The sequence below is a fragment of the Rhinopithecus bieti genome, unplaced genomic scaffold, assembly GCF_001698545.2.
Source record: "Rhinopithecus bieti isolate Rb0 unplaced genomic scaffold, ASM169854v2 scaffold_19140, whole genome shotgun sequence".
Taxonomy (NCBI): Eukaryota; Metazoa; Chordata; class Mammalia; order Primates; family Cercopithecidae; genus Rhinopithecus; species Rhinopithecus bieti.
The window spans coordinates 12,994-26,047 of record NW_016809284.1 but is presented as its reverse complement, the minus strand read 5'-3'; the positions used below and the strand labels follow the sequence as shown (position 1 = coordinate 26,047).

Sequence of the window (13,054 nt, the reverse complement as noted above, 5' to 3'; positions counted from 1 at the left end):
ATTTTTATTTTCTTCATTGTCTCGTAATGTTATCCCAGAGTCAGACTGGAAAGTCAGTCATGAAATATAGGGTTAAATAAAACCCATCTGAAGATTAGTCATGCTCATTTGTAGGGCATATCTCCCAGATCCTTTAGATAGCAATTGGGACAAGATAATAATCAGGGTTTAGTCCTCACAAGAATACCATATCTTCCAAAATTAAAGAAAAAGACCTTCCGAGGTAAGCAAAGCCACTAGGCTTGCCCTGTGAGAAATGCGGAAAGAAGTCCTTCAAGATGAAACAAAAGGATGTCAGACACAAAACCATATGAAAATACAAAGTTTGGCCGGGCATGGTGGCTTATGCGTATAATCCTAGCATTTTGAGAGGGGACTGCCTGAGCTCAGGAGTTCGAGACCAGCCTGGGCAACAATGAAACCCCATCTCCACTAAAATACAAAAAAAATTGGCCAGGTGTGGTGGCATGTGCTTGTAGTCCCAGTCACTTGGGAGGCTGAGGCAGGAAAACTGCTAGAACCCGGGAGGCAGAGGTTGCAGTGAGCTGAGATGGCGCCACTGTACTCCAGCCTAGGCGACACAGCGAGACCCCTTCTCTAAAAAAAAGAAAAAAGAAAACACAAAGCTTTCTGATAAAGGTAAATATACAGACAAATAAGAGAATCCTAGATCACAAAGGTGTATAAATCACTTTTAAATCTGGTATAGAACTTAAAACACAAAAGCATATAAATAATCATAAACCAATGTAAAAGGATAGACAATAAAAAAAATTCATGTGTACCATCAGTAACAAAATTGCTCTGAGGAAATATGGCAATGCAACTGCAGGTAACAGTTGAAAACAGACTGTTTTCACTTTAAGATAATTTAGGTAATCCCCTTGGTAACTACAAAGAAAAAAACCATGGAAGACATACAAAACAAAAACAGAAAGGATTCAAAGCATTCTTCTATTTCTTGTCACTACAAAATGTAAAGAGCAGCAAAACACAGAAAGGCAGGTAATTAAAGGAGAAAAAATAGGTATAAAATAGCTACAGAACATACTGAAAATAATTAACAGAGCTATACTAACTAACACCTTCCTTAACAGTTAACTGTTTTGACTGTAAAATAGATTAACTCCTCACCCCAATCTAAGGACAAAGATTAGCTAAAGGAATAAAACCATATAACCAACCAAACAAGTTATAACTATATGCTGTTAACAAAAGACCAGTTTCAGATTTAAGGACACATACAGGCTGAAAGTGAAGGGCTGAAGTTGATGTTCCAAGCAAATGGTAACCAAAAGACAGCAGGGCTGACCAAACGGGTCAGACAAAATAAACTGTAAGTCAAAAATTTTCACATAAGACAAGACAGCTCAAAAACGTTTATGTTACAAAAGAAGAATGACCTCAAATCAATGGCCTAACTACATTACAAGGAACTAGAAAAAGAATAGAATAAACCCAAGGTTGGCAGAAGAAAGGAAATTAAATAAAGACCAGAGCAGACATAAGAAAAAACAGTAAGAAAAAAGAAAAAAAACTAAGTGTTGATTTCTTAAAACAGATTAACAAAACTGACAAAACTGAAGTTGAGTGTGGCTGACTCTGCTTTGGTAGGCAAAAGCAAACAGGATCGCTTTATCCCAGGAGCTCAAGATCAGCCTAAGCAACATGGCGAAACCCTATCTCCATAAAAAATTACAAAGATTAGCCAGGTGTGGTGGTGCGTGCCTGTGATCCCAGCTACTCGGGACAGTAAGGCAGGAAGATTATCCAAGCCCAAGGAGGCTGAGCTGCAGTAAGCAGTGATCACACCAATGCATTCCAGGCTGGATGACAAGAGTGAGGCCCTGTTCCCAAAAAAACAAAACAAAAACCTTGACTAAAGTTCAGCCAAATTAAGAAAAGATTCAAAAAAATTAAAATCAGAAATGAAAAGAAGGTATTATAACCAATGTCATAGAAATAAAAGTATCATAAGAATACCATGAATACACCAACAAATTAGAGAACCTAGAAGAAACTGATAAATTCCTAAAAATATACAACGGACCAAGACTGACTCGTGAAGAAATAAAAAAAAACTGAGGCCGAGCACAGTGGCTCACACCTGTAATCTGAGCACTTTAGGAGGCGAGGCGGGCAGATCAACTGAGGTCAGGAGTTCAACACCCGCCTGGCCAACAGGGTGAAATGAAACCCTGTCTCTACTGAAAACACAAAAATTAGCCAGGTGTGGTGGCACTGCCCTCTAATCCCAGCAACTCGGGATGCTGAGGCAGAAGAATCGCTCGAACCTGGAAGGCAGAGGTTGCAGTGAGCCAAGATCTAGAGCATGAGCGACAGAGTCAGAGTGTCTCAAAAGTAAAAAAAAAAACAAAAATTTAAAACTTTAAAAAAATCTGAACAGATCTATAGCTAGACTTGCAGTTTGAATCAGTAACCAAAAACCTCGCAATAAATAAAAGCCCAGGACCTGAAAACATCAGAATAATAATTACCACCAATCCTCCTGAAAAGGCTGGGAAGGAGGTAACACTTTCAAGTGCATTCTGTGAGGCCAGCATCAACCTAATATAAAACCTAGACAAGGACACCACCAGGAATGAAAACTACATGCCACTGTCCTTAATAAATACAATGCAGAAATTGTGACCAAAATGCTGGCAAATCAAATTCAACAGCAATACATTACAATCAAGTAGGATTTACTCCTGGAATGCAAGGAATGATGAAACATAAAAAAATCAATGTTACATTAACAGAACAAAAGACAAAAACCACTCAGTCATCTCCACTGATGCAGAAACTTAGTATCTTTCAGAAGTCCATATAACCCAAAGCAACCTATAGATTTAATATAATCACCATCAAAATACCAATAGCATTTTTTCTTTTGCAGAAAAAAAAAAATCACACTAAAATTCATATGGAATCTCAAGGGACACACCTCCTCTTCAAGCACCAAAGACAGCCAAAACAATTATGAAAAATAAACACAAACTTGGATAACACACTTCCTAATCTGAAAACAAAATACAAAATGACAGCAATCCAATAGTGTGATACTGGCATAAAACACGGGCAAACAGACCAAAGAAAGAAAACAGAGCCCAGAAATAAACCCAAGTGTATATGCCAAATAATCTTCAACAAGCGTGCCCGGACCTCTCAGTGGAGAAAAGACAGTGACTTCAACAAATGGTGTTGGTAAAACTAAGTCCCCACATAAATGAACAAGGAGAATATCTTATATTACACCATATACAAAAACAAGCTCTAAACAGATTAAACGTAAGGCCTCAAACTGTAAAGCTCCCAAGACACACACAGAAACCACAAGTGACACAAGAGATATGATCTCCTGGACATGACACAGCAAAAGCAAAACGGACAAATTTTAAAAGCCTGCCAACCAAAAGAAACAATCAGTAAGGGTGAAAAGGCAACCTATGGAATAGGAAAAAACATCCACAAATCTTACATCTGATACTATCTAAAGATGTCCTACAACTCAACAATACCAGAAACAACCTGGCTAAATACTGGACAAAGGGCATAAGATCTTTCTCCAAAAGCATACAAGCACTCAAAAAGATGTTCAATGTCTCTACTCATCACAGAACTCCAAATTTAAAAAGTAATAATAATGAGATATGACCTCATAGCTACCAGGATAGCCACAAGAAAAAAAAGAAAAAATATAAAAAGCAAACAACAGCAAAGTGTGGGAAGGAATGTGAAGAAACTGAAATTCTTCTGCACTGGTGGTGAGAATGTGAAATGGCAAGGCTGCTATAAAACAACAGCACAAAGATTTCTCAAAAATTTCAAAACTATCACGTATGGTCCAGCAATGCCACTTCTGAGTATGTACACAGAAACATCCAGCAGGATCTGGGAGAGCTGTCTGCACAGCTGTGTTCCTAGCAGCCCTACTCACAATAGCCAAGAGGTAGAGACAACCTAAATGTCCATCCACAGAGGAATGGATAAACAAAATGTGGTATATATACACAACTGAGTATTACTCCACCTTTAAAGAGGAAGGAAATACTGGCCAAGTGCGGTGGCTCACGCCTATAATCCCAGCACTTTGGGAGGTCAAAGCAGTGGATCACCTAAGGTCAAGAGTTTTGAGTCCAGCCTGGCCAACATGGCAAAACCCCATCTCTACTAAAAACACAAAAATTAACTGGGTGTGGTGATGGGTGCCAGAAATCTCAGCTACTCAGGAGGCTGAGGCAGGAAAATCACTTGAAACCAGGAGATGGAGGCTGCAGTGAGTGGAGATAACGTCACTGCATGCCAGCGTGGGTGACAAGAGTGAAACTGTCTCAAAACAAGACGAAAGAAATACTTTCACATGCCACAACATGCATGAAACCTGAGGACACTAGGCCAAGCAAAGTTAACTGGTCAAAAAGGACAAACACTATCATTTCCACTTATTAAGAAACCACTCAAAAAAGTCAAATTCACAGAAGCAAAGAGTGATATGGTGGTTGTCAGAGGTTACAGAAAGCAGAAAGTGGTGGAGTTGGTTAAAGCACAAATGAGGGAGTTCTGGAGATCTGTCACACAAAAATGTGAATATAGTTGACAACACTAATGAACTGTACACTTAAAAACGGTTAAGGTGCTAAATTTCGGAAGTATCTTTTTTTTTAAAACCACAATTAAAAATTTGTTAAGCATTGAAAACCAAACCAACCAAGAACTACAAAGAAACCTTTGCCCATTCAGTGGGTTTCTTGTTACTAGGAATATTGGCTTTGTCATTCTGAGATTTTATGTAAACTCTCAGGAGTAAACTAAGTAATAAACAAGTAATAAGCAAATAAGCAAACAAATTAATACCAAGCATGTTTGTGTAAGACAAAAGGATATATATTTCAAATAAACAAAGTCAGGGCCAAGGGCAATGGCTCACTCCTGTAATCCCAGCACTGTGGGAGGCCAAGGCAGTGGATCACCTGAGGTCAGAAGTTTGAAACCAGACTGGTCAACATGGTGAAACCCTGTCTTTACTTGGGAGGCGGAGGCAGGAGAATCACTTGAACCCAGGAGGCGGAGCTTGCAGTCAGCTGAGATTGCACCACTGCACATCAGCCTGGGCAATGTGGCAAGACTGTCTCAAAACAAAACAAAACCCAAAAAACAAAACAAAACAAAAAACAAGTTAGGTGGGGGAGAAAAAAATCTGTTGAATTTTAACTTGGAATTTGATTTAATAAATGAGAAACAACATTATCATTTAACTGGAGATAAGAAGTCCACATTCATTTAAAAAATTATTCTCAAAGGTATGCAAAAGTTGAGACAAGCACAATATGATCCTAGCTACCCACTCTCCAGCTTCATAACATTTTTAAACTCCTGCAGGCCTTCACTGGATCACTTAGAAACAAATGGCCAGTACCAAATCATTTGAATCTGAAATATCTAGCAAGCCACTCGAAAATCTAAGTAACTCTGCAAATAATTTCCAGGTGTCTTAAGTGTGTTCCAATATATGCATGCTTTCCTTTGTCCCTTTATCCAAGTCTGTCTTGATTCTTTCACAAGAATACTTCCTGAATAGAAGTATCCCTACTATTACTTCCTGCTATTACTAGGAGATGCAAGATGTCTAGTTATCTCTTTTGTGGTCACAATGACATCAAACAATAGGTTTAGGTATGACAAGCATGACACATCCCATTAAATATCCCTTCTCTCAATGTTTTCTCCTAATGAGAAGGCCTCTCAACTTTCATAGCCAAGAAACATTCTTGGCTAAAATTTCCAGGTCAACAGTAAATAACAGAAGTGCAGGCAGCGCAGGTAGCTCATAGTGGTCAAACAACAATCAGACAACCCCAGGCTGTGCAGTACTGAATTCAAGACAGCCAGCCTGGGCTCAAACACCAAGGCAACTCGAGGACTTTGGCTAGGTCTTAAATCACAGTCCAAGTGGGGACTGTGGGGGTGCCATAAGCAGGTAAACAGGGAGGGCAGATAGGCAACATAACAAAATGCAGTCACTGAAGGTTGGCACAAAAGGAGCTGCCACTGTTTGTTGTCCCTGTCCTGTTTTTCCAGTGTTTCTGCATTTCTAGAAATTTCTGTTAAAACAAAATATTTTACTTCCTTAGCTGATCAAGTATTACCAAGCATTTGGGTGTAAACCTGTCAGAGGTCAGAGCCTATGGTGTAGGGAGGAGAAACAAAGCTGTAGACACATCTTTTCCTCATAACTAGTTTAAGGTTATCTGGACAACTTCAGCCCTTCACCTCAAGGAACACACCTAAAGTTTATCTCATTTAAAACAAAGTACCCCTCTGGTGACAAACAGAATGGACACAGAGTTTACATAGCTATAGTTTACATTCTGAATGAGGCTGGGCTATTGCAGATAGCCCCAAGGGACATCACACCGCTACTCAACATCAAGAACCCACTGCAAACCCAAGAGACCATGACACAATATGGTCTCTCTTAGGGAGAACCAAATGTGTTTTAGTTCTTTCTAATCGTAATAGGTGTACAGACAAAATAGAATAAAACAGAAAGACCAAAAAAGAAAAGACAAGGAGGGAGGTAGCAGACAACATAAGGGAAAAAAAAACTTACCCGTGTCAAATTTGATAAAGTTGATTATCTTGCCAGTCCCTAAATCAATCTGCACAGTATCATTCACCTTAATGAGAGGATCTGGGTAGCGGATGGTACGAGCATCATGAGTCACCAAGTGAGGGATTCCCTTTATTCCCACAGTAATCTTCCTCACTTTGCACAACTTGTACTATAAACACAGCAAGGAAAACCAATTTAATATGTAAACACAAAGCCAGCCTAAAGCAGTCACCCAAATATTTCCTATCCTATCTACTTCCAGCATGTCCTCAGACAGAGAAGGAGTACTCCTGGGAAAAGCTACATTAACCAGTCACAGAGCTGATGATCTCCCATACTGATTTGGCAATTTAAACATCTGGGAAATCTCACCAAGGGGGAATCTGTTTCAGAACCTTCTGGTGGCTACTGGAAGAGTGCTCAGCTGAACTGACCTCTGGTCCTTTATCACACCCTAAAAGCTTGTTGCCTGTGTATCTGAGTGATAACACATAGTCAACTGGTATATCATTTTCTCCTCAGGGATATTTCCAATTGATAGTTCTCATCCGGCAACTCTGAAGCGGTGGTAATAAAGAGCCCCAGAGACAAACTTAACTCTACCACTACTAAGAACCGCTAAGAACATGTGTGGCTTTTGCTGGGCGCAGTGGCTCAGGCCTGTAATCCCAGCACTTTGGGAGACCAAGGCAGGCGGATCACCTAAGGTCGGGAGTTCAAGACCAGCCTGACCAACGTGGAGAAACCCCGTCTCTACTAAAAATACTAAATTAGCCAGGGTGGTGGTGCATGCCTGTAATCCCAGCTACACGGGAGGCTGAGGCAGGAGAATTGCTTGAACCTGGGAAGTGGAGGTTGCAGTGAGCCAAGATTGCGCCACTGCACTCCAGCCTGGGCAACAAGAGCGAAACTCTGTCTCAAAGAAAAAGAAAAGAAAAACATGAGGCTTTTATGACCAGGTTAGGTAAAAACAGCTGTGCCAGCCAGCTACATGCTTTCAGTACACAATGCTGCTCTTCCTCATCTCACTTTTAAATGGCACAACCCATTATATACTTGCTTTATTTCCCTGTTAACATTTACCACTCTGGTGTTGCTTGTGACATCTACCAGCAGGAGCAGTTCAAAATGTCTCATACCAAGTACAAGTATCAGCCCAAGAGTTATCCAAGCCCCATTTTGTTCCAGAAGCAATTTTCAGGAGCTTCAAATGGTACACGATGTAATCTCAAACAAACATAATCCATGTGTGGTTGCCAATGCCCATCCTACGTACCATAGGCTCCCCAGAAAGTGTCACTGCTCAGAAGTGACAAAGTGGGTTTTCTTTCAGTTTTGTTGGAAGAAAAAGCTTATAGAAAGTTAAAAGATATTAAAAACCCCACACTTATACTGAGTACAGTCCTCTGAAGTCTCAGGACAAACTCTCTGGGTAAATGTGAAACTAACAAGGACAAATGCAGACTGCCAGATCACAGAAAGAGCCCCCTGAAGATGACAGAAACAGTCCAAAAACTGTACAATGAATGAACTCGAGGAGCCACTGTTTTTTTTTTTTTTAAATCAGCGCCTGCATTTCCTCTACAGATATTTTAACTCTCTCCCCTATATTTGGGCTCTCAGGACTAACTAGGTTTGCCAGCTTCTCTCTATCACTGCTTTTGACCTGCCTGGGAGTGGAAAGAGAAGTATGGTAAGTAAAGTAACCAGAGCTTGGGCTCACTCTTCTATAAAAAAGGCCCAAGTTGAAATACTGTCCCCTTAGGTTTCACAGGTGTAGGATGCGAATAATTATTGCACACTACTACATCTAACGTTTGAGATAATGGAACATAAAGGACCGAGCAAAGCAGTAAATGTCAGCTAATATTCTTCCTGCTGCTACTATAGATCCAACGCCATTCAAGGTGCTATAGAGATGTGAAGCCATTTAATATAAGCCAGCAGTCCAAGAAGGTGACAAAAAACTTTTATTCCACATGTGGAACTTAGGCCACATTAACTCCACCAGTTAAAGTAAATCTGGAATTCACCACCCTGGCATATCCAACCCCACTTATCCATGTTAAGGCCTAGAACCTATGCAGTCAATCTAATGAGAGCACTCTCTTCAACTCAAAACTTCACAATTGACACACTCTTCCAGGCATTCTTCAGTTGAGTGTTCAGTTTGTTTACCACCACCACTTCACATTTACCACCACTACAAATACAAACTCAAGATCATTTCCAGCTTTCCTGGCCAGTGAGTTAAGCAAAGAAATCAAAAGCTGCCTAACTCCCCAATCAGAGCTGCCTACTGGACCAACCAACTGAAAACCTTCGAGACTGTAATACAGAAGTCACACATAAATGTAGAAATTTAAGAAACACCCAGATGCTGCATGCAAACATACCAATTGAAGCTCTTAAAGAAAAGTCGGAAGCACTCCAAGGGACAATTAGGTTGATTGAGCCCTCTTCTTTCAAAAGGAAAAGAAAAACCACATTCTCCTTTCCTGCTACCCTGCCAGTGTGTGTACCACCCCCAAATTAACTTTAGGAATGCCTTTGGGTCCAGAACTTGGCCCTAAAGGACAAGACATCAGAAACCTGCTCGCACACACACAAAAAGGCCGCAGTGTTTAAAACTTTTGTTCTATTGCCTGTCGCAGGAAGGCACAGCAGGACAGAAGCCCTTTGAACGTCTGGATGGGACTTGGAGGGAGTGAATGGTGGCCGAAGGAGAGCAAACCGAACACAGTGCAAACCAAGGTGACTACAGGAATGGCCCCACCACCCAGGGATGTAAGTACTTGGCCATCCATAAGCAAGTGTAATGAAGGTAATGTGTGCAGAGGCAGGATAGGGGGTGCTGTCATTAAGATACTGAATACAACTTGGCACATTCCTTCCAACCAGGTATAAATACCCCCATAAGAGAAGACAGATCCAATATACGACCAAATTCAGCTGATAAGGTTACATACCAGAACAGAAAATCATCAACCTATGGTGCTACGGTAGGCAAAATACTTAAGTGTGATGAGGCAGAGGGAGAATATGGACACAGACACAGAGTGTCCAGGGTACTGAAAGGTCTTTAAGGTTCACTGAGGAGCCAAGCAGAATTGCCTCAGACAATAAATGGTATACCACGGTCACAGAGGGTTACTAACCTGCCCAACTTCAGGGTGAATACATGTGGATGAGGTATAACATGACTATCAAAGTCCATTCTTTTCTTTGCCCTCTACTCCAAAGTGGAAAACTACCAAGCTACAGTCCCTAAGCACCAAAGCAGTGGGCAAAGAATCCAGGCTTGAGTCCAGGGTAAGTAAGGCTGGGTATGCAGACAGAGAAAACACTTTTTCCTCTTATACCTCCAAAGGCCCTGGGACCAAACCATAAGAAAGATTACAACACACAGCATACATTCTGCAACCAGTGGAGCCAGACTTGAAAACAATCTGTTGACTTCACTCTTCCATCCCCATTTAGAAGAGCAACTTGCACTTCACCTTTAAAATGTACTATTCAATCCAGTACCAATCCAGTGACCACTTACTAATGCAGTGTTACTTTAATCAACCTAAGGCTACTAGTGGGATTTTCAATTTCTCCAGCTCTCCTCCATGCTAGATTTAAGAAACCCACTGTCCTTGATAACCAGAGAAAGAACTCTGAAATGCAAGCTCCAGTTCTGAAATGGCTCTACCCACAGTTACTGAGGTCACTATTACTGACACCCCTATTACAATCACTGCTCCCTGTTCAGAATAAAATCTGGCCCTCTCTACCTCTGCCCCTCCAACTTCATGAGGCAAGTCTTTGCATCATGGCCTGCTGAATGCATTCTTTTCACCCAACTGTCCTACACATTTTTTCTAGGTGACATCCTAAACCTTCTTGGGTGATTCTAAAATGTTTCCAGTGAAAGTTAATCCTTCCCCTTTCCACCCTTGCTCATTAGCTCCAAATATCCCAGGTAAGACAGGTCCAACTAAGTTCTATGACTGTGAACTCATAGAAGGCCTATTCACACCTCAAAGCCTACCTGCTGCCCTCTACTTTTCACATACATCCTGGGCAGTGTACTGTCTCAGCTGAGCTGAGAATGGTGCTAAGGGAGTCACAATAGTCAGCAGGTAACTGACAATCAGGAGAAAGGAAAGAAAGCAACAACAAAACAAGTAAAAACATTTTCTTTTCCTATATCCTCCACAGATCCTCTCACTAACCAAGTTTCTGCATAGACAGCAACAGCACCCTGCTGTTCACTACTACATCACAGCAACAAACTTGAACCCTTGGGCCCAAAGGTCCTTTGCCTTTAACTGCACACGTGAAACACCCTCTGAAAAAGACATGGCCTCTCTCTTTAAAGGTGCCTCCAGTTCCAAGGGGCCTCCCTCCATCCTGTCAGACGGTTCCCTCTGGAACCATTCACCCAAGCTTCATGATGCATGTCTGTCCCTGAAGGATCCAGAGATGAACTGTGAAACACAGATGACAAATAGCAACTATCCATGAGTAAGTGAAATGCCTGTAAGCATGCTAGCACATTAACAGGTAACAGTTCCGTGTCTAACCACTACACAGAGCTGCCTGACCGGGTTTGCAGTGCTTCAAGACCAGGACTAAGGCAGGCTCAAAACTTCTGAACACATTTATTAGGGGGAGAGTTCCTGCAAAAGCCAACCTCAGCACACTTTTCTCGTATCCACCTCAAACGCCTTTTATTACCTGTGCACCAAACCTTTATGTGGCCAAAACAGCTCAGGATTTAGATCTTGGGTCCTCTTGCTTAGTAGACGCCCATCCTGTGAGAAAACTAGAGGTTCACTAAGGGTAAGTCTGGCGGTATCATAAAGGGAACTTCCAGTTGAGCTAAACCCTCTTACCACAGGGGTAGCTCAACATCTGCGGAAAACCAATTATTTTTCCTTTGTCCCACAGCTGAAAAGACTGTCTTCAGATTTTAAAGATGTGATACCCCATTACCTTCTGTCCTCCAGCCCCAAGACCTCCCTCCAGCCCCAAGGACTGTAGGGCCCTCTGGGTCACCACTGGCCAGTGAGAAAAGCACAAAATGACAGCAAACAGGAGACTGCTCTGGGTTCAATCCTCAGTTCCTAGCATGGGGCTCAGCCTCTGTGTGGCAAGATTCCAAAACAGGAATCAGAGTTCGGATTGAGTCCTCCAAGTAGGCAGACTAAAAGCCATGAAGGCAAGGATATAATGGATGAAAACAAGACAGTATGAGCTGGAGTACACCAAACCAACTGCTTATAATAAAATGTCTGAGACAAATGGAAATGTCTGAGAGAAAAGGAGACGGGTGGGAGCCAGGGAAATAAAAAGCAGTTGAGCCTAGGTATATGTAAGCCATGCATATCTAAGCAAAATGCTTAGACAGGGAAGTCTCCAGAACGTGTCAGTTTCTGAGCCCTCACAGAGACAGACGTTTGGAGAAAAAGAGCCATTGAAAGGAACAAAATAATGTCTTTTGCAGCAACATGAAGGGACCGGGAAGCCATTATTCAAAGTGAAATAACACAGGAGTGGAAAACCAAAACCCCTATGTTCTCACTTGTAAGTGGGAGCCAGGCTGTGAGTATGCAAAGACAGAGTGATATAACAGGCTTCAGATACTCAGATACTTCAAATACTCTTGAATATCTGAAGGTTGAGACGGGGCCAGAGATAAAAATAATACATATTAGGTACAATGTACACTATTAGGGTGATGGGTGCACTACAATCTCAGAATTAACCACCGGATAATTCATCCATGTAACCCAAAAAACACCTGTATCCAAAAAGTTACTGAATATTTTCAAATTTCTTTTTTTTTAAAAGAAGAACTACAGAGAAAAAGAGTTTATTCTTAACTGTTGAATAGCGCTCTACCACAAGAAAACCTCAACTCTGCCTTCTGTCTGCTCAGCAATCTTGACTCCCAGTCATAATCTGTAATCACATCACCACCTACTACAACATGCCTGCCCCACTGACACCCTTTCCATACAATCTTGACTGCAAGAAAGCAATGAGGCTTCCTGTCATTCTCCAAAATGAATGTCAAATCTCACTGAGAGCATTCTACCCTGTCCCTCTCAAAACACAGATTAAGTCTTCACTCCAAGTTTCCACCTGCCCTTTGTACAACACCTACACAAACCAATGTTAAATCTTTCTCAGCTGGCCTCCCTTAGAAATAAATCTAACTGGCCAGGTTCCATCTTTTCTGAAACTTCAACTTCAACTGCCTATTCCCTCCTACCTGTCTTCTTCCTTGCCCACCAAAAAAAGCACTAGTCTCCACACTCATGGTCTTGAACACCTCCTTTTGCACTAATCTCCAATTTTCTAAAACAAATGGGCAAACATTACCCACTATCTTAAAAGAAACTCCCTCCTTCTGCCTCCTTCTAGCCACTGTCCTGTATCTTCTAC

The 13,054-nt window shown here is 41.4% G+C and overlaps 1 protein-coding gene across 1 annotated transcript in view; it reads right to left on the bottom strand.

Moving 5' to 3' along the window:
• Nucleotides 1-13,054, bottom strand: part of LOC108540066 (40S ribosomal protein S4, Y) — a 24,900-nt gene that overhangs the window by 4,864 nt on the left and 6,982 nt on the right. The window contains exon 5 of the mRNA XM_017889057.1: nucleotides 6,614-6,785. Within this exon, the coding sequence (XP_017744546.1) occupies nucleotides 6,614-6,785 (172 nt within the window). The remainder of the gene's footprint in view (nucleotides 1-6,613; nucleotides 6,786-13,054) is intronic.